Raw genomic sequence first — 23136 nt, 5'->3', positions numbered from 1 at the left:
GTTGTTTCTTCATTGTCGTTTGTCTCAAGGAATCTTTTTATTTCTTCCTTGAGTATCTCTTTGATCCAGCTGTTTTTGAGCAGCATGTTGTTTAATCTCCGGTGTTGGATTTTCTTCATTGTTTCTTTTTACAGTCAATTTTGACCTCTGTTGCATAGTGATCTGACAGGGTGCTTCTAATGATTTTATGCAGGTTAGATTTGTATCCTAAGACATGGTCTATTCTGGAGAAGGTTCCATGTGGACTTGAGAAGAATGTGTATTCTGCTTTCTGGGGGTGGAGGGCCCTATATAAGTCTATTAGCCCTAGTTCTTCTAATTTTTCATTTAGGGCTCTTATTTTTTGTTAGTTTTCTGTCTGGTGGATCTGTCCAGTGGTGATAGTGGAGTATTAAGGTCTCCTACTACTATCACATTTCCCTTCATGTGTTTCTCCAGTTTTGCAAGCAGTTGCTGTACATATTTTGCTGTCTCTGCATTAGGTGCGTAGATGTTAACCAGCATTAGCACTTCTTGGTCTATTGTTCCCCTAATCAGTAAGTAGTGACCCTCTTTGTCTCTGATCACTTTTTTGAGGTTGAATGCAATTTGGTCTGATGTAAGAATGGCTGTCCCTGCTTTTTTATTTCCATTGGCCTGGATAATTGATTTCCATCCTTTTATTCTAAGCCTGTGCCTATCTTTTACTTGTAGGTGTGTTTCTTTAGGCAGCAAAAGTCTGGTTTATGTTTTCTAATCCAGTTCTCTATTATGTGTCTTATAATCGGGGATTTTAGTCCATTAACATTTAAGGAGATTATTGACAGAGAAGGCTGTTGTGCAGTTGTATTGTTTAGGGTGGTTTTACAATTGGGGGTTTGGATTGTATAATTTATCTCTGAGTAGGTCATTTAGGGTCGGTTTTGTTTGCACAAATAGTGCAAGTTCATTTTTGTTTGAGAATGATTTTAGTCTTCCCTCCCATATGAATGAGAGTTTTGCTGGACAGTGGACTCTAGGTTGAAAATTTCTTTCATTCGGTTGTTTAAATATGTCATTCCACTATCTTCTTGCTTGAAGTATTTCATATGGGAGATCTGGTTTGATTCTAATGTCCCTTACTTTGTATGTGAGGGTTTTTTTTCTCCCTTATTGCTTTAAGTAGGTCACCTTTCTCTTTGTTTCTTACCATTTGAATTACTATGTGTCTTGGAGTTGGTTTGTTAGGGTCTATTTTGTTGGGGACTCTTTTAACCTCCTGGATTTGCTCAGATGTGTCTTTCCAGAGGGTGGTAAATTTGTCCGCTATTATCTCCCTGACTAATTGTTCTTCCCCTTTCCCTGTTTCCTTCCCTTCTGGTATACCTACAATTCTTAGATTGTTTCTTTTGTCTTTGTTCATTAAATACTGGACTTTTACTTCCAGTGCTTTACCTTCTATTTCTTTGTTGGCTTCTTTGCTGTCTTTTGATTGCAGTTTATCTTTGAGTTGTTCTATGTTATTCTTGAGCTGTGCGATTCTGCTCTTCTGGCTTTCTATGGTTTTACAAATTTCTTCTAATTCTGTTTGTATAGAGTCTTTCATATTTTGTAGGAATTATTGTTTAATTTGGTTCATTTGTTCATCTATTAATATATTGTAATCTCTGGCCAGTGTGTCTTTCATTTCTTATAGCATGGCTTGGAATTCTATTCTCATGGCTGCTTTTAGGTCTTTCTCTCTTGGTTCTGCACATTTTTGGTGGGCTTGGGAACTTGTTCTGATTTCTCTCCATCTCCCCTGTTGTTAATGTTTTCCTTGGTTTACCCATCTTTCTTTTCATTTATGGCTTGGCTTGGTGTGCAGTGCCTTCAGGTTTCAGCCCGCTTTTGCCACCTGTGGTGTGGAGCTGGATCTCTTCTCAGGATGTGGCTCTATGTGAGTATGTTGGGTGATGTCGCTGAGTTTTGGACCTTCCCTCCTCCTCAGTCAAGCTGACCAATCACCACTCCCTTCAAGTCAGACAGTGCAGGTTCACTCTCTGGCCTGTCCTGGGAGCTCAAAGTTTCCTTAATGGTCGCTTTCCAGTCGGCTACCTCCTGCACTCACTCTGGCCTATTTCGGGAGCTCAGGGTTCCCTTGAATGACTGCTTTCCACCTGCCCTAGTCGGAGACCTCCTGCACTCACTCTGGCCTGTTCCAGGACCTCAAGGTTCCCTTGAATGGCCGCTTTCCACCCATTCCAGTCGGCAACCTTCTGCACCCACTCTGGCCTGTTCCAGGAGCTCAGGGTTCCCTTGAATGGCCGCTTTCCACCCGCCCTTGTTGGTGACCTCATGCACTCACTCTGGACTGTTCTGGGAGTGCCAGGTTCCCTTGAATGGCCGCTTTCCACTTGCTCCAGTCGGCGACCTCCTGCACTCACTCTGGCCTATTCCAGGAGCTCAAGGTTCCCTTGAATGGCCGCTTTTCCAAAGTCACATTTTTAATTCTGTTTTTGTATGTTAGTTTAATTTTTGTTATGGGGCCATACCTATCAGTGCTCAGGGCTTACTTCAGTTCTGTGCTCAGGGTTCACTCCTAATAAATTCAGGGGATCTTAAAGGATGCCAGAATTGACTCTGAACTGGCTGATGCAAGGCAAGTGCCCTATTATTGCTCCAGCCCTAAGCATTCTGTTAAGTAGGCTTCTATAAAGCAGTATTTTTTCAACCTTTTTGTGCAAAGGCAAACATTTTTTATGAAAAAAAAATCATGAGGCACACCACCATTAGAAAAATGTTAAAAATTTAACTCTGTGCCTATATTGACTATATATAAAGTAATTCTATTGAATAGGAATCAAATAAACACAAAGGAATTATTTTATAATTACTTTATGGCAGGGATTGAAGAAAGACACACATGTAACTCTTTGTCAACAGCTCTCAGTTTCTCTCTGTCCTTAGTTTTTATAGTCCGTAATATGCACTTCGGCTCACAAATAGACCAATCATGACAAAGCCACACATCAGACAATATCTCACGGCACTGTACCACGGCACAGTGGTTGAAAAACGCTGTTTATAAAGCACTTATGCCAGGTTTTAGCAATGGTTTGATAAAATGCTTTCAACAGAAATTACTAATGTACTAAAGTTTAGAATTTTCATCTATATTCTTATTATTTTTGTTTGTTTGGGGGCCATACCCAGTGACGCTCAGGGGTTACTTCTGGCTATGTGCTCAGAAATTGCTCCTGGCTTGGAGACCATGTAGGACACTGAGGATCGAACTGAGGTCTGTCCTGGGTCAGCCACACACAAGGCAAATGCCCTACTGCTGCGCTACTGCTCCAGCCCATATTCTTATTATTTATAGCATTTTAAATAGAATTATAACACCAATATTGCTATTCTATAGTTGGCTGCAATTGTATAATTATGTGAAATATCTATAGATTTTAATGCATATGATTATTAGCTACACATGTTTATGTAAATGACAAGTCTTCAAAATCTTTTCTATAGCAAGAAATTTTCTTTGATGATATCTTCTATTTAAAGTTAAGGATCAAGGCCAAGGTGATAACATAGCAGTAGGACATTAGCGTTGCAGGATGCCAATTCAGGACATACCCGGGTTCAATTCCCGGCATCCAACATGTTCCCCTAAGCCTGCCAGGAGCGATTTCTGAGCGCAGAGCTGGGAATAACCCCTGAGCACCTAAAGTTCTTAAAAATTTATAAAAATAAAACGAAGGGTCAAATCACTAAGGTTTCCTTACAAACTATAATATTTTCCAATTTTTGTTGGGTATGCCCAGCTGTGTTAATTACCCAGATCCTGGTCAATTTTATTATTAGTTCCATATTTTTAGTAAATTAAATCAATCAGTTACTGTAACTCCATGAAGAAATGCTGATAACGAGATATCTAAATGGGTAATTTTTGAATCAGAAACCTTGAATTTTCTACCTTTAGATTTCCAGCAGCAGTGAGCACTGACTTCACAGCTCTCATCCCATAGTCATAGTGGTGCTGTGATGACAGCTGCTCTGAGCACAGACGGTAGGTAGCCACAATTTTCACTGAGAGCGGCCGAGCAGTGACAAACCCACATGAATACAAGACAATTTCAGCAATCATGGCATAGTCAGGCACCATCATTGCGACTGTCCGGAAGAGAGCCTAAGAGAAACAGAATTTTAAAAAAAAATAAATTATTGGGACTAATAATCAAATTAAAGAGTATCTGCAGGGCAAAACAAATGCAGGTTAAAACAAAAAGATAAATAAATGAATGTGAGAAAATATTTGTACTCAGTACACCAAAAATGGTTGTTATCAAGGATATAGAAAGTACTCACAAAGATCAAACTATTGTTTCACACCATGGGGAGAGGAAGTAAACAGGAACTTCTCTGAATAAAAAAAGCAGATGGTCCATAGACACACAAACAATAGGTCTCAATATCACTATTAAGGAGGAAGTATTAGGGAAATCTAAAACAAGACAACAATGTGATATCTTACACCAGGTGGAATGGTATATATCAAAAACTGGCAACAATTGATTATGGCAGCGATGTGGTGAAAAAGGAACATTTACTCACTGCTAGTGGGAATATCTAGTTCAGTCCCTATATGGAAAACAGAAAGAAGAGTTCTCAGTAAACTAAAAATACTTTTGGGCATCTACCCAAAAACATTAATTCTAAAGGACAGATAAACACCATTATCCATGGCAGCACTTAGCACAATAGCTAAGATATGATATCAACTGTAAGTGTCCAGTGGAAGATAAGTGGGTCATGAAGACATAGAATACATGGCAGTTACAAAGAACCATGAAATCATGTAATTTCCAGCAACTTGGATAAAATTGGAGGATATATATGAAGAGAAGTAAGTGAGAAGGAAAAATGAAGCATGATCTCATTTATCTGAGATGAACAGAATAACTGGACAAAGGAATGCAAGGTACTAAAAAGCAAAAGAGTTGATACCATTGACCATAGAAACTGGGAAGGAGAAAAACAGAAGAAAAGAAATTGAGGAATTAACAGGAAGAAGTAGACTAGAAGTAATGGGGGCCAGAGGTCAAGGTGCCTTAAGTAATCATACTAAGTAGCGGTCTAAAGATATATCTAGACTGCAGAGTCAACACCACTGAAAGCAAGAGACAAACCACAATAAGCAAACTTAAAGAAGGTGAGGGTAGAGTAGTGGTGGAAGGGAACATAAAACACTGGTAAGAGGAGTTGGCATTGGTGGTGGGACTAGTGCCAGAATACATTATGCCTAAAACTCAACTATTAAAAGCTGCAAGTCATGATGTTGTAAAATAATTAATTCTTTTATCAGAACCATTAGAATATGAATCACCTTGTTCTGCCTCATATTTCTTTTGTTGTTGTCTTTAGGGGGGTATACCGAGAGGGGTTCAGGTATTACTCCTAGCTCTACACTCAGAAATCGCTCCTAGCTTGGAGGATCATAAGGGATGCCAGGGATTGAACCTGCGTCTATCCTGGGTCAGCCACGTGCAAGGCAAATACCCTACTGCTGTGCTATCACTCCAATCCCTCAGCCTCATATGTCTATGTCTTCCTACAAACTGAGAAAAAAATGTGAATGGTAGTAGGGGCAAAGTAGTCTCATAAGCATTGAGTGGAAATAAAAAAGATCAGACCTAAATACTCAACCCAAAGTTAATGACAATAGAATTGAGAGACCCAAACCACAACAAGCTATACATTAATGGGCACTGTTACACTAGCAGTCCTGGGGGCGAAGGGTGGAGGTATGGAATGCATGCTGGGAAAAGTGGTGGAGGGAGGTCAACACTGGTGGTGGGAATGGCTCTAATTCACTGTCACTATGTGGCTTAAATATAACTGTGAAAGACTTATAATTCACATTTGTCTCAATAAAAAAATTTAAAAAAAAAGAGAGCCTGTGGAAGAGTAGCAAAGGCAACTGTTTAAAAACCATTATAGAGATAACAGTACTTTTTATTATAATATGTTATAATATATGTCATATTGCATATATATTTTATTTTATCATTATGCCATGTTATGTTATATTAACTATATGTTATAGTTATAATATTCTATAATATTGAATTACCTTGCATGTGCTATCTGAAGATTCTTAAGAAAAGTTGGTTCTCTGTGATTGTTTTATAATAAATGTAATATTAACTGATGTATAACTATTTATCTAAAGTTATGTTTTAAGAATTCCTTTAAATTTTAATTATACCTAGAAATTTTAGAACTTACTAATTCATGTATTAAGTATTAGGTATGGACTATTTTTTATGTTATAGGGAAAAAGTATTAGAGTCTGCAAGAATGTCTAAAAGCTAGGTTTCTTCTTCCATAGTCTGATAAGAAAGTGTGAAACTGGGTCTCTAGTAAAGTCTTTTTTTTTGTTTTTGTTTTTGTTTTTGGGTTACACCCAGCTGTGCTCAGGGGTTACCCCTGGCTCTATGCTCAGAAATCGCTCCTGGCAGGCTTGGGAAACCATATGGGATGCCGGGATTCCAACCACCATCTTCTGCATGAAAGGCAAACGCCCTACTTCCATGCTATCTCTTCGGCTCCAATCTAATAAAGTCTTGTATCTAACTATATGATTTGAAGCTAATAAGGTAAACCTTAGTAACAAAGCAATGTTACTTAATGTATTCTGAGATATTCTTTATCTTTTTGAGTCAATATCAGTATACCAGTATTTCCCAATGCATACTAAAGAAAATAAAATCAGGGACCGGGAAGGTGGCGCTGGAGATAAGGTTTCTGCCTTGTAAGCGCTACCAAGGAACGGACCGCAGTTCGATCCCCCGGCGTCCCATATGGTCCCCCCAAGCCAGGGGCGATTTCTGAGCACATAGCCAGGAGTAACCCCTGAGCGTCAAACGGGTGTGGCCCAAAAACAAAAAAAAAAAAAAAAAAAGAAAAGAAAATCAGAAATAGGACAAAAATAATTGTTATTAGCAATAAATATACTTTTCAATTTCTAAACACATTTTTGTTCCAGAGCATTTTAATTATTATGGGAGAAATACATGAGATGTGACTTAAAATATAAAACTGAGTAGACTTTATAAAAAGAATAAGTAAGAAAATTTAAGTTTAGTATATTTGTATGTGTCAGAACATATTTCAGTTGCTCATGCATTAAAACATGACATACTTATAATAAAATAGGAACATGATAGTCTAGAAAAATGGCGACTGTCTCCAGTTAGTGCATGACTATCAGAGTGAATAAGAATCACATTAGGTTTGTAAATATCTTCTGGGAGTTAGTGAATTACCAAAACATAAAGCAGATGGAAAATAAGCACATTTCACTTAAGTGATTGATCTTTTCTGAGTTGAGAACAAATAAAACATTTGCATCAGGCAAGAGCCTTGCAAAATAAAATGCTAATTGCTAACTAAAGAGCTTAGTTCTGCTGCTTTTTTTCAATGAGGTTACTATTAAGGCAAGGAAAACAGAAAATGTTTAAATATATAGCTTGAGTCAATAACTTGAAACAGAATTTTAAGCAAATATTTGCTCTAACAACTACATATATTAGGATAAAATTAAAAGAATTACTATGCAAAAGATGTCGCTTTTAAAAATTAGAATGCCAACAACTATGTAGTTAATGAATAATACATCAACCATCTGGCCAATGGTTAGGTACAATAGTGGTCTAATTGTGTTATAATAAGTATAAAGGTTAGGTATAATAATAAAAAATATGGAATCAATGTTCAAGTCTGGATGTTGTAAGTTTCACCCTTGAATATTTTACAAACTCCTATTCACATTTTCTCAGCACTATTAATAATATGATTTCAGAACATAAAACGGGAGTATCAATAACTAGGGGAATCACAGAGTGCACTAACCCTGTTTCAAGAGCTGCAGACAGAGTACAGTGAACTGAGCACATCTTTTGCTTGAAGGAGAATTGAGTTTGACCACATATCCTCTGAGCACTGACAGGAGTAATTCCTGAGCATAGAGCTGATAACAGTGCCCAAGTATCAGTGGGTGTGCCCAAAACATAAAACAAAAAAATATTTTTTATGGGGGCAACTGACAAAGGCTGTAGCTCAATTTTAGAATGTGTATGAGGCACTGGGTTCAATACTTTACATAAAATAAAAAAGGTAAAGTAAATGACAAAACACCTTCCATTCTTGAGTTACCCACACATCCTAACTTGAAATACATTACTTCTTATAGGATTCTCTCTCTTTCCTCAATATTTCCTAAACAAAACTCTCTTTAGAAAAAGATGCTTCATGAGATTATCATAATGTTCATTTAATAAGCCATTTTCTGACAAAAATTTAACAGATTCATAATTAACATGGAGAATGGCATTTTTCAAAAATATTTTAGTCATAAATGTTACTGTGGTAGATATAATCATTTAATGTTTTCCATACACAAAAATACTTTTATGATATAACTGGAATACATTAGAAATAATTTTTCTAGCAGGAGTAAGCTTAAAAGCAATGTACTACTTTCTAAACATAGGTTTTATTCCACTTGAACCAAAGGGAGAGGGTAGAGATGCTGAGAATATGTCTGAACTATAAGCTTACTCCATGATTATCTCAACATAAATATATGATTAGAAATATTCTACTGTTTCTGTCCAATGTCATAAGTAACAAAAAGTTTTATATAAGGACTTATTTATACTTCCTAAACTATGTTTCCAATGTACTGCATGTGAGAATAATTACTATGATAAAAGCAATAAATTCTTACTGTTTTCTTATTAGAGACCAAATAACTTTTATAAACATTGCAACCTTTTCAGGAATAAGTTGTGTTTGAATTAAGTTAAAAGGAAAATCTATACTTCACTTCTTTTATATATACCCCTAAAGGCACTTCAAACCACATATTTTCTGGAAATCTTGTCTGTGATACTAGAAGATTTAGCATTGCCTACAGGACCATGACTTCTAACATTTAAGTACATAGAAGTTATTACTGAGTATTAATTTTTGAATAATTTAAATAAAAACATAGCTTTTCTAATGTAGAACTAAATTTTTTAAATTCCACTCCTTTTCAGGTTTATCTATAGATACACATGATATAAAGATGGAACTTTTCAAGCCCGAGTTCTCTCTTGAACACGTATCTCACTTGCTAGTCTTCATTCCTTTCCTTACTTATTTACACTCTAGAGAAGCCAGTGTTCTCTCTTAAACACATGCCTTTTTCTCTCCCCTCAAATGTTTCACAATAAGTTTTGATTAAAAACAATCGTGCTTCATCAGAAGAAAATGAAACCCTTTCTGCATTGATAAGTCCTAGAAGATCTCAAAGTACATATGATTTTCTCTCTATAAATTTTATGAAGAAAATATACAAAATTATTTCCTCTCTTTTGGGGGGTTTTAGAGCTCACCTAACAATACTCAGGGATCTGTCCTGGTGGTACTCAGGGAACTATATGTGGTGCTAGAATTAAGTCCAGGTCAGTGGGTACAAGTTAGACACCTCAATCTTTATCTCTTTGGCTTCCTGCAAAATTCTTGAATCTTCTCAATAAATTGCAGGGGGAACAGAGTAAGAAACAAAGGAGGATTCTTTTGAAGAAGATATCCATAACCTCTTTGCTCCTTCCTTCCTCACAAGAGCTTGACAGTAAGCCCCCTAATGACCTCTAACTCATGTTCCAGAAAGCAAAAGTGATCACCAACAGCAAGATCTTTATGAACTTTGTCCCAGAGTTTGTTGGCACAAAGAATACATAAGATTAACATACTATATTTGCCGGCATATAACACGACCCTTCAACCCATGAAAAACTTCCTAAAAGTCGGGAGTCATATTATATGCTGGTATACGGCATGCTGAAACTTGTTTCAGCTTCAGGGACGAGTGATCCGCACCCCTCTTACTTTTAAGAAGTAACTTACTTTTAAGACTTTTAGGAAGTTTTTCATGGGTTGAAGGGTCATCTTATATGCTGGCAAATACAGTAGTTAAAAAACAAAATCAAGCTAGAATCCTTTTTGTTTCTGCACAAGATATCTCTTGACAAAGTGAGAATTCTCCAGTAGTGAGTTTATATAAAATTGCCCACCAGAAATATGAGATCAGAAAAAGAAGGGAATTGGTTAACAATTGTAGAAACAGAATCCAAGTCCTCAGATTTTCAAATAGAGACTTACAGAGGCATGTGAAGTAGAGAAAGACTGATATTTCCTACCAGGTCTAAGGGGTTGACTCAAAGATTGATATATGAACATATTTATGTTCGGTGCTTCACTGACAGTATTATAGGATAAGCACAAATTTTCTAGGCAGCAAATTGGTGGTTTAGCAGAATATGATAAAAAGAAGGAAAGAGAGAGAGGAGAGAGAGAGAGAGGGAGAGAGAGGGAGAGAGAGGGAGAGAGAGGGAGACAATGTGTTAAAAAGTGCAAGAGCTTAGGGTGGATTGTGAGGCACTAGTAAAGGCAGCATGACAGGTGATTCGAGGAAATGGCAGTAGAGATGTAGTCAGTTTCATTGATTAGATATGTAGATTGGGGACAAGATATTGTGGGACATTTTTCTATGGGAAAAAAGGAACCCAGTAGGCTTTTCTTTTTGTTTTGTGTTTTTGTTTTTGTTTTTTGTTTGTTTAAATCAGGAAGTAATACAATTAAATTACTCCTGCTAGATGACCATGGTAGCCTTGTACTGCTGGCTACTTGTACTGTATCTTTACAGTGACTCTCAGTATGGAAGATAATGAGAACCAATGAAGAGTTATAAAATGCCATTCAGGAGAATCTTGAAGAGGGATGGAAATACCATGCAAGGGGCTTGAACAAGCAGGGATACTGAAGATGCTGTGTGTCAGAAGCTTTGGTTTTGCAGCTTTGCTACATCGCATGGTCAAGAAGAGGTGTCAAACAATGCACCAGACACATCAGCTTCCACTGGGTTTACACAAGTTTGGTTGGTTTTGCTTTGTTTTGCTTAAAGGAATATATGAGTCATTTCAGACAGGAACATTTTCAAAATAAAAGTGGACAGAAAATACTAAAAACCTTTATAGATTGCAGATGGCATCTCGGTGGTGGGTGTGGCAACCCGGAAACCTTAAAACTATTTTGTTTAAATGAGAGACATCTTTAGCAGTATCTCAGAGCCAAGAGAGATGAGGGCTAGTAGGTACAGCTCATGGCATGAAGCTCACCACAGAGTGTGATGAGTGCAGTTAGAGAAATAACTACATTGAGAACTATCCTAACAATGTGAATAAATGAGGGAAGTAGAAAGCCTGTCTCGAGTACAGGTGTGGGTGGGGTGGGGAGGAGGGAGATCTGGGAAACTGGTGGTGGGAATCTTGCACTGGTGAAGGGGAGTGTTCTTTACATGAATGTAATCATACAACTGCAATCATGTTTGTAATCACGGTGTTTAAATAAAAATAATTTAACAATAAAAAAAAACCTATTTTGTTTTTGTTTTTTGTTGTGCGGGCCACATCCCGTGAAGCTTGGGACTTACTCCTGGATCTGTGCTCAGGGATCAGACCTAGGAGGCTCAGTGGACCACATGGGGTGCTGTGGTCAAACCTGGTTCGGTTGTGTTCGAGGCAAACACTCTACTCAGAGATAGCTGTGCTCTCATTCTGGTCCCAGAGCCCCTAAAACGTTTCAAACAGATACACTTTTGTAAACCAACATTACCTCAGTAAAAAGAAATAAAACATTTCTATATGTACATAAAAACATACATTCTGCAGCAGCTCCAACCAAGACTGCACAAGAGTCGAGAACAACAAAATTTATCAGCTTTCAGCCTAGAGTTAATGGCAGATATATATATAATCCACAGAGCCAGATGGTGACAATTGGACACTTTCAACATGCACAGTAAATAAAACTGTATAAACAGCCTGCAGAGGACATTAACAGACTCAGTCAATAATGGTCCCGGATTTTTATGATTCACTGTTACAGAATCCAAGAGGCGAATGAGTTAAAGAGTAGTTCATAAAAGAGCTTCCCAAGTATAAATTATCATGAAAAGCTACAAAATGTTTTCTAAGTTAGGACCATTTATCAATCTTCATATTTTTAATCATCCCTTCCTACATTAACTAAAAGCACTAAAACTTCTCATACAACATATAAATGCTCATAATACCAAAATACAATATCAGTCTTATGGTAAAAAAGAAAAAATACAATCTAGTCTGAAAAACTGCCAGTCTAAGTAACTGATATGTAGTTACTAAGCCTAACTGCATGTAAGAGGAATATAGCATTTAGACATATAAAACATGAAACTGGATCTGAAATTATCACTGTATTAGTCTTTGACTATTTCTGTGAATTATCATAAATATGCAATTCACCAGAAATGAAATTAAAATGTCTAACAAATCTCCACCTTCTCCTTCTCACTATCATCAATTCAATCTATGTCAAATAAAAATCACAAGGTTACCCCCTCTATAGAAAAGGAAAGCTGACATATAGGGTGCTGTGGATAATACTGCAAAGGGTAAACACCTATATAGATAGAACTCACTAACACAATGCTCAGTACTCGAGACACAAAACCTATACATATTCAAAAGTTGAACTATTAGTTTCCTTTCCTTACAAGTACTGTACTTACCTATTTTTCTGTATTCAGTGCACCTCTTGCCCTCCTGATCTCTCTACATTAATATACAGCTAAGCTAACTTCTATATGTTTATATGTGGGCAGGAGCACACAGAGATAGGAATCCTCCTTAAGGAACAAACCTAAACCACAAACAACCAATACCATACCCTATATAACCCTTCCCATATACAATCCCCCCTTCCTCCCCCAGAAACCGGCTATTCCTTCACCCCTCAATCCCACCCCCAATATCCCCACCATATTATAACTCTCTACCCTCAGTTCTTAATCCATTAGGCATCAAGACCGACCTCCTACCCCAACGAGCCAGTACCCACTACACAAGTGAAGAGACACCCATCCAAACTCTCACCTCGTTCCCGGCAAGAAAATACAACCAATACCCCAACTGGCCCATGCAGTGTGGCCCTCCCAATCACCTCTCCCGAATGTGGGCTGTGGCTTCATACCGGAACTAACTCCAAAGGACCCCCACTGCAAGAACTCTACCCAAGACCTCCCTGCCTGGACTCCACACTTCACAAGGAAATCTCAAAAGACAATGGGGAAGCCTGTACTTTCATCATAAATATAGACCTATATAACACTACCTCTTATCCTGTTTCTCCCCAAATGTAATCTCCTGTACCACTTTCTCCCTTTTTGTTTTTTTCTTTTTTCTTTTTCTTTTCTTTTTTTTTTCTTGTCTGTTTGTTTGTTTGGTTTGTTTTGTTTTGTTTTAGTTTTTTTTATTTAATTTGATTTGTTTTTGTTTCTTTTGGGTCACTCCTGGCGGCACTTGGAGGGTGCTCCTGGCTCTATGCACAGAGATCGTCCCTGTTGGCATGAGGGACCATATGGGATGCCGGGATTTGAGCCACCATCCTTCTGCAGGAAGGACAGACGCCTTGTCTCCATTCTATCTCCCCCGGCCCCACTTTACTCCCTTAATTACGTCTCTTATTTAATCTTATTTTTTAAAGAAACTTTTTTTTTCCTTTAGATATGTGTGAGCATATATATTCCTAGTTTTTGTTGGGTGTCTGTTTTCTTCTCTCTCCACCCCCAAATCCACCAGCAATATAATGTAGCACCACTTCTTCCTGCAAAGACATATTAAACAAAGGGGAAATTTTATGTGTACAAACTAGCTTTTATCTACTAGGGATAAGAACTCATACTTGTTTACAACACAGGGATATCTTCCACCCTGAACGTATGTCATGTGGAAACAACTTAGACTCCAGGAAACTAGACACTGACCATCCAGCCTTGACTCCTGGACCCCAGACATAGAAAGGACAGAGTTCTCCACAACAGCTCCAGGAACCCAATCTCCTCCTAGGACATGCTGCTCTGACGCCAACATGTGCCAGTGCTAAATTGATAACCTGACAACGAGGAAATGGGAACAACTTGATCTAAGAGCAAGTTGTCCTTCCTCATCAGCCAACAATAAGACAAAATCAGAAAACATGTCACCCTTTTGATCTGTGCAAAAGCCAAGACTGCTATATACAGATGACTGGATGTTACAACCAGGACGGGACAGTACACACCCAGGGACCAACAACAACAACAACACCAACAAAAAACTTTAGCCTAGCTTTTGGTCTACGATCTGTTCAACAAACAAGAGCTCTAATTCCAGAAGTCTGAGACAACCGCAACTGAAGGGGTCTTCGGGAAACATAACGAAAAACTTTATCCCAGGCTCCATCCTAGGAGCAACATAATGACCAAGACCACCAACTACAGAAGATAGATTAAAACAACACTGAAGAAACAGAACTGCTAGAACCACAAAGAAAGACTTCATCATAAGCTCCATTTCTTGAGCTGCACAGTCACCAAGATCTCTAGATACAGAGGTCTAATTTTACCATCCATGATGAAACAGACGTCTTCCATACACCACGAAAGCACCAAGGCGAGAGCAAATGATCATGCAAGGAGTCTATAGTTAATCCCATGACAGTACACTTCAGGGGGGAGAAACCCTATATCTCCTAGGCCATGGGAATTCCCTCTATAGTATCCCCAACAGTTACTGTGCCTATGCAGGGGGGAAAGAAAAAGAAAAAAAAAAGCACAAAACAATCATTTTTCCACATATTTATTTATCGATTGATCGACTTTTGACGTCTTTATATTAGTGCTGAGATTGAAGATGATGTCTCCAATATTATTTTATTTTATTTTATCTTATCTTTCTCTTTCTTTTTGCACTCCGGCATGAGCTGATTTCAGAACTGAGTCTGTTGTGTGGTGCTCACTGGATACTTAATTTGATATTTCTTTTCTGTATTGTGGTGGTGTTTCAATTGCCTTTATCACATCCTCTCTCAAACTGAGGTTGAAATCCTCTGGAAGGACTCTGCCTATTTTCAGCATATTTGACTTTTTTTTTTCTCTTATTTTGTACCCCAATCTATTGCTTTTCTTTCCTTCAAACACATAACTCGATTTATCTAGCTCCGCTTCTTAAATAGAGGGGAGACAGGGGAGGATACCAGGTCCAAACAGATATATAATCACTAATAGTGAGCTGGACAAAGAGGGGACCACCTACTCTAGCAGTTCGGGGGGTGATGGTGGGATATATGGGTTGCAGAAGGGGAACTGAGATGGGGGGAGGACAAATTTGGTGATGGGTATTCCCCTGATTCAATGTTGATATGTACCTAAAATACCACTGTGAAAGATATGTAAGCCATTATGATCAGAATAAAAATTAAAAAAAAATTAAAAAGGTCTAGCAAATATAAGACAGAAATATATATATATCATTAATAATCAAAGAAGTTTTTGTTTAAAGTGAAATTCTAGTTCACTCAGTTAGAAAATTATTTTGTTCTGTTAAGACAATGGTAGTGAGTAACAGAAATAGAATGCCTGTCTCGAATACAGGCAGGGGAAGGGTGGGGGAGATGTGGCACTGGTGCTGGAAAGGTTGCACTGGTGAAGGGTGGTGTTTTTTTATATGACTGAAACCCAACTACAAACATATTTGTAATTATGGTGCTTAAATAAAGATAATTTTTAAACTGAAAATTGTTTTGTTCTTTTTCTTTAAAAATATTTGTTGCTCAGTTTTTGTTTTTCAGTTTGTTGGGGGTTTTGTTTGTTTGTTTTTGTTTTTTCGACCACATACTGTGAAGCCCAGGCTATGTGCTCAGAAATTGCTCCTGGCTTGAGGGACCATATAGGACGCCAGGGATTGAACCCAGGTCCCTTCTGGGTCAGCCATGAGCAAGCCATGAGCAAGGCCCTACCACTATGCTAGCACTCTGGCCCCTACTCAGTATTAATAGAAGTTGAAATCTAATGTTGGCTGTAAAATCTTAAGTACAAACTGCTCACTAAAATATGACTTTTAATAAGGAAAAAATAAATACATACTAAATGATCAGTATTAAATGTACTTACAGTGTGAATTATGCTTATAAAGATGGGGAATTCATATTATGCATCATATATATATCATGTATGGCTAATATATGGCATCTAATTATAAAATAATAACACCTATGAAAAAACAATAAAACACCCAGTATATAGATTTGTATGATATTATATTTAAAACTAACCTTTTAAAAGGAATTTAAAATTGAGAGAAGATAGTAAAATAGATATATTTTTAATATTTCATATATTTTCTAATTTTCTAGCATCATCATTGTTTTTTATATTCAAGTTTTAAAATTGTATTGCATTTGCATGTTTATTTCTAAAGGTACTCAGAACTACAATTATTATCTAGATTACTTAGTATTACTTAGTATTGGTAAGATTACTTATTATTTATTATTTGTAATCTATTACCAGAGAGTACAGGGATGGAAGTGCTTGACTTGTATATGGAGAACCCCGATTTGATCCTGGGCTCCACATATGGTCCCCTAAATACCTCCTAGAGTGATCTCTGAGCACAGAGCCAAGGCTAAGCCTTGAGTCCAGCTTGTTGTGGCACACCACCACTGCCAAAAAGGGAAATGATCTGAAACAACTGTCTACAATATAATGCCTAAGATAAAATATGTATAATATTCACAAGTAATAGATTTTTTCATATGTTAATTTTCATATGTTATCTACCAAAAAAAAAAAGACACCTCCAAGGGCTCCTTCCATACCTTTAGATTATCTGGCAGCTCTGAGCGCCCAGCATACCCAGGGTTCATAGTTATAAAGACAGCACAAGTGGGGTCAAGTTTCAGCTCAGTTCCTTCAAACACCAGTAAATCAGCACCTGCATTAATGCCTATGGGACATCAAGAATAAAATGATTTAACAATTCTACATAAAACTGGGACTCATGCCATTCGTCACCTCCCATAGTTCTCCGCTTTTTATATAATGCGAAGACAAACTAGTCATTACCTCTTTGTATAGTGAGAATTTGTTGAGCAACCACAGAAAGTACTTCCAAATCAATTCTGTTAAACTCATCAAAGCAAGCCCAGGCTCCACAAGATAACAGTCCCTGGGAGAAAAGAGGAATGAAATTTTTCAATATTATCTGATTGAATACTACACTGAAATGTTGCATTTCACCTGATCTCTTCAAGGATTTCATATAATATCAAGAAAATCGCTTATTCACCTTTATATTTAAAGATGGCTTACTTTTTATTACCAAACCATCATTCTGCATGAATAATGTTTGATCAATTGGAAAACTTTCCAATTAATATTATTTTATTTTCTGTATATGTCTTTTTTGGCATTTAGATATATACCTGTGATTTCAAAGCCTTTCTAAGTCATTTTCAAAATGTGTTTGCCTTTCCCAATAGACTAGACAGAATGGATTATAATAATCCTCTCAATAAAATGACTTCTGAGGGCTGGAAGGACCAGCCCATGATATGAAGTTTATCACAAAGAATGGTAAGTGCAGTTAGAAAAATAACTACACCAACTATCATGACAATGGTAGCAAAAGAAATAGAATGCCTGTTTTGAAAACAGGCAGGGGTGGAGTAGGAGGGAGACGGGGGTGGGGGGACATTCATTGGCGGCAGGAAGAGTGCATTGGTGAAGAGGGGTGTACATTTTATAACTGAAATCTAGCTACGAACATGTTTGTAACCATGGTGCTTAAATAAAGATATTAGAAAAAAATTTAATAAGATTGGGGAGGCAGGGGTATCAGAGAAATGCAGAAGTCTAGAGAAGAGGTCTTGGCTCTGACAACAAGGAGGATGGGTTTTCTCATCTCTATGAGGGGATAGGACTAGCAAATGTTTATCCTTTCTGCCCCTGAAGATTTTCATGATTTCATTGCTATGATTTTAAGTGTACACATAAGGACAGGTTAGGTTCAGTAATTAGGGATCTTAAAAAACAGATGACTTCTGTTGGAGAGACTCTCTTGTAATATGAATGCCTTAACACCATTGTTTGAAACCCTAATTTACAATCTGAACTCATAGCTGACTCATAAATAAATGTTATTTGAACAATATATAAAACTAAGAAATTATACTTAGTCAAATTTGGATTTACTTTTTTAAATTAAGTTTTCACAGATAATTAATGAAAGTCCACACTGTTATGCAGTTACTTCACTGAGTACCTGGTATGTGCTAGAATGTGTGACATTTTGTACATATGACTAACTACTAATTTTGTACATTATATATATGTACATTTTATATATATGTACATTTTGTACATATGACTAATGCAAGGAAATCACACTACTCAAGATATGCAAGGAGATTACATTACTAAAGTGATGGTGACTGCAATAATGAGTAGAGCTAGTAATGCTTGACCTTAGATTTACACACTGTTAAACTATTTCAATCACTCTAAATTGAATAAAAATGCAATGTATGTCAATGAACAGTATGTTTCCATTATTAAAAAAGGACTCTGTCTTTGATTTGTAATAAATAACATAATAAAATAAATATATAAATATATATTTATATGTAAATATATATAAATAACAAATATTTATATATAAATATAAATAGCATAGAAATCACAAATAACAGAATGCTTGTGAAATCACATAGTTACATATAGTATAAAGTCCTTATAAAGTCTTTGACTTTGTACTTTCATTATTCAGTGTAATCCTATATATGGTGTTCATATTATTATTGATATTTACCAATAAGCCAATTTAGTGCTATTAGCACGAGTTAAAATTTTTAAATTAAGATTATCATTACATACATTCAAATTTTGAGTGATGTTTGGGTTCTCTGAATTGAAAAATATGTTTGTATTAAATATTTTTAACATTTGGATTATGATAGATATTTGAAGTATATATGGTTTTATTTTATATTGGTTATTTCCTATCTCTATGATAAAATTGTTGAATACAATTAAACGAAATAGTCAAATGCTGGTCTTTTCTTGCTATTCTTTTGTTTGTGTTTATGACTCTTGAGTTTTTCTAATTTTTTTCAGCATCACAAATATATAGACTTTTCCTTGGCAAATCTGACCAGGGTATATTTCAGCCAAGAATAATTTACTTCGTTGGATAGAATGAGTATGTTCTTTCTGTTAATTGGTTATCTTTTTCTGAAAACAAAAATTTGGACACACAAGGATTATAGAATCTTTAAAATGTACTCTTAGAGGTTGGGATAATATGATTGCAGATAAGTCATTATCCTTGCATAGTACTGGTTCAATCAACAGTACCCCGTATAGTCACCTGAACCTACCAGAAGTGATCTCAGAGAAGAGCCATGAAAGAAGAGCCAGAGCACTGCTGGAAGTGCCCCAAAAACATTTTTAAAAAGATATCAATAACAATTAAAAAAATAAAATGTACTCTACAATTAAAAAATAAAACACAACTAAAATATGTAGTTTATAACCCACATAGATAATTTTTGTGTTCAATGGTAGCACCTAACCTTTTAAAGAATAACTGTTGAAACTACCAGATGACCATAAAAATTAAAATTTTCTTCCCCTTTATTCTGAGTCATATTCTCAGTCTTTTGAGTCTGTAAGATCACAAAAGGGAAAAAGAATTTTAGTTCACCAAAAAAGCATTAACTAGAATTTTTAATAAAATAAATAACAAAACTAGAACTTGTTCTTAAGATTAACTGCTTAGAGAAGATCCCAGAGAAAGAACACTCATTTCCATCATTGATTTATTCCAGAAGGGACTAGAAAGGGAGGAAGAATGACTTTCCAGGTTAGTTTTCTTGGACTAACTCCACTTCTCATGAGAATTACTGAGGCAAAACTTCATTTTAATTATAACTCTATTGAAGCCACCATAAGCTTTTATATGCATTCAATTATGTTCACCATGAGACCAGGAGATGTGGTTAGGCTGCTAGGCTGCACCCAATCTGGGCTCACCACCAGCACATCCAGCCCCCTGAGCATTACTGGCTTCATCCTGAGATACAAAGAATCTGAGAACCACCAGTGTGGCCTTCAGATCCTCAGTACTAAAATGCTGCATTAAACCACTCACTCAGATGGTGGAGACTCACCAATGGGGCCCCTCAGCCTCCTAAGCATTGCTTGGGAGACCCCAAAATAAATAAATGAATGAAGGAATATTCTTCCTCCCCAGCTCTATAGTAAAAATATATAGTATAAATATAAACATATATGTTTATATACATACCTATTACAATTTTACATATTTAGTAAACACATGTAGTATATAAACTATATATAAGTATATGTAAGTATATATAAGTATATAAACTATATAGTATATAAAATACATAGTGAACATTTATAGTAAAATATGTAGTAAAAATATAAAAGCATATAGTTAAAAAAAATTCTATAGTAAAAAATAATGAATGGTAAATGCAAACCTTAAAGAACTTCCCTAAAGCCAGATAGTCCAGCCCATCGGAGCAGTTGAATACCACACATTGTTTAGCCACTGCTTTTGCCAAGTCTTTTGTAGTTTCTGTCTTTCCAGTGCCAGCTGGGCCCTCGGGTGCTCCTCCCAGGTGCAGGTGAAGTGCTCCAAACAAGGTTCTGAAGAGAACAAATATTATCTATGGTATAATATAATCATTTATCCCAAAGGTAAAAAAATTTAAATAGAACAACTTTCCACCCTTTTTTTTTTACTTTACTCCCTTCTTTCCTACTAACTTCTGAAATCTTTGACAATGAATAATTTTATCCATTACATTTTACTTTTAAATACCTGCATATATGACAAAAATAATAACAAGCCCACTTCTGAACTGTAATGTTTCTGGTCAATATGGAGAAAACTTAGATGACCCTAAACTATTCCCCTTGTGTCAAGTCTATGAAAGTGATGTGTAAGTGGGAGAAGCTTTTTGAAGATATAACCATTTCTGAAAGTCTAAGAAAGGAATAACCTATAGAGTGAATGCAGAATCTGGAAAAGTTATCAACTGCTCATTCTATAGAGGTGAATATTGCTTTGGGATCAGCATATAAACACACATGTATTTATAACTGCAGAGAAATAGAAAATAAATAATCAGAGCCAATCAAGTATTACTGGAACCCTTCACTTAAACCTAAAGATATTAAAAGGATTCCTTATCTTCAAATGAGAACTGATCATTACTCTTGTAATCTGCTAGAAAATAATCTAAATAAAAAGTTATCTAAAAAGGGAAAAGGGGATTCAAAGCTTGCATGTCAGCAGGATCCAGGAAAAAAGAGGTTTATATTGCTATTATTCATAGACATATTAAGCCAAACTGAGAAATTAACAAAAAAATTTGTTCTCAATCCTCTTTAGAGGAAAAAAATTGAAATTGTTCTACAAAATCAACTCTATGAATCAACTTCAGAGTTGAGAACATGTCAAAGTACGTGGGGAAATTTCTACTAAAAAAACTCTACTAAAAAAATGTCTATTGAGGAGCCAAGAGATAGCAAGGAGGTAAAGCGTTTGCCTTGCATGGAGAAGGATGGTGGCTCGAATCCCAGCACCTCATATGGTCTCCCTAGCCTGCCAGGAGCAATTTCTGAGCATAGAGTCAGGAGTAACCCCTGAGCACTGCCTGGTGTGACCAAAAAAAAAAAACAAAAAAACCAAACAAACAAAAAAAAAGTCACCGGGTGTGGCTCTAAAACAAACAAAAAAGTTAGTCTTGCCATGGCAAAGACAAGGGAACAAAAAACAAATGAACAAAACCCTGAAAGAGTTACTCTGACCTCTTTGGAGTTAGGGCAAATGTTTGATTAGATTTAAATAAAAGACAAAAGATATTAGAAAATTATGAAAAATTAAAAAAACATACTATGTGATTCAATAATTCAATAATTCAATCACCTGCTGCTATTTATCCAAAAAAAGCAAAAGATTCATTTAAGCTGATACTATATGTGAAAACCCAAGTTCGCTGCAGCATTATTTACAATAGCCAAGATATGGAAACTACCTAAGTTCTTATGGATTGATGGATGAATATATAAAGAAGTTGATATATGTATGCTGTTATACATAATTAAATATAATTTAGATATAAAAATAATGCAATTGTGTGATTTACAACATTGATGAAATTAGGAGAGTTATATAAAGTGAAGTAAATCAGGGAAAGATAAAAATTAATTATATTATTAATATGACTAAATTATATTGGGAAATCACAAAAATATCAAGCTCTAGATATAGAGAACAAACTATTAGTGGTTCTAGATGGGAAGCAGAGAATAAATGTGTAATGAAGGTGAATGTACACACTTTTCAAGATACAAAACAAGTGAGTAATCTATTTCATATTATAATATATAGTATAATGACTATAGCTAATAATACTGTATATTTAAATATTGCTAAACAGGAGTTATTAAAAATCCTTGTCACTTGAAAAAGAAAAACCTTTAAAACTGTGTAGGACAGATGTTAACTATACTTACTGCAATGGTCACTTCTCAATGTATGCAAATAATGATTCATGTTACAAATCTATAACCAAAATTATATATGTGTGTGTATCTATATGCATATCAGTTTTACTTTAATGCAAAAAATATGAGAAAAGGGCTGATTTTATAAAAGAGGTTACATAAAATTCTAGAAATATAATATAATATTCAACCTTTTTACAAAGGTGAACAGAGAGGCCAGAGTGGTGGTACAGGTGGTAAGGCATCTGTCTGGCTTGCCTGTGCTAGTCTGTGTTAGCCTAGGATGAACCACGGTTCAATCTCTTGGCATCATCCCCCAAACAAGGAGCAATTTCTGAGCACATAGCTAGGAGTAACCCCTGAGCGTCACAGGTATGGCCCAAAATCTCAAAAAATTAAATAAAAAATGATGAGCAGATCGATGAAACAGGAAAAAAACTTAAGGTGAATTATGTCCTATATAAATATGAGTAAATCGATCAGGAGATATAAAAATTGAACATAATGAAGTTAAGAGAAATGAATAAAACACAGAAGCATGGAAGAGCTGAAGGTGAATACTGAGAAATTTTCATAAATGAAGAATTTAAAAGGATCCAAAGAAGATAATTTATAACTCATCCACAGCTGTAATTTTATAAAGAACATTAACCAACCAGAAAGCAAAACTATAATAAAGTAACTTT

General features: G+C 35.9%; 1 protein-coding gene across 1 annotated transcript in view; it reads right to left on the bottom strand.

The window, feature by feature from the left end:
- Positions 1-23136, bottom strand: part of DNAH7 (dynein axonemal heavy chain 7) — a 283116-nt gene that overhangs the window by 169232 nt on the left and 90748 nt on the right. Inside the window, exons 23-26 of the mRNA XM_049772925.1 lie at positions 20416-20584; positions 16976-17078; positions 16729-16856; positions 3917-4129 (exon numbers count right to left, since the gene is read on the bottom strand). Coding sequence (XP_049628882.1) covers positions 3917-4129; positions 16729-16856; positions 16976-17078; positions 20416-20584 — 613 coding nt within the window. The remainder of the gene's footprint in view (positions 1-3916; positions 4130-16728; positions 16857-16975; positions 17079-20415; positions 20585-23136) is intronic.

Source organism: Suncus etruscus, chromosome 5, assembly GCF_024139225.1.
Source record: "Suncus etruscus isolate mSunEtr1 chromosome 5, mSunEtr1.pri.cur, whole genome shotgun sequence".
NCBI lineage: Eukaryota > Metazoa > Chordata > Mammalia > Eulipotyphla > Soricidae > Suncus > Suncus etruscus.
The sequence above is the reverse complement of the archived record's forward strand: the minus strand, read 5'-3'. Positions and strand labels throughout refer to the sequence as shown.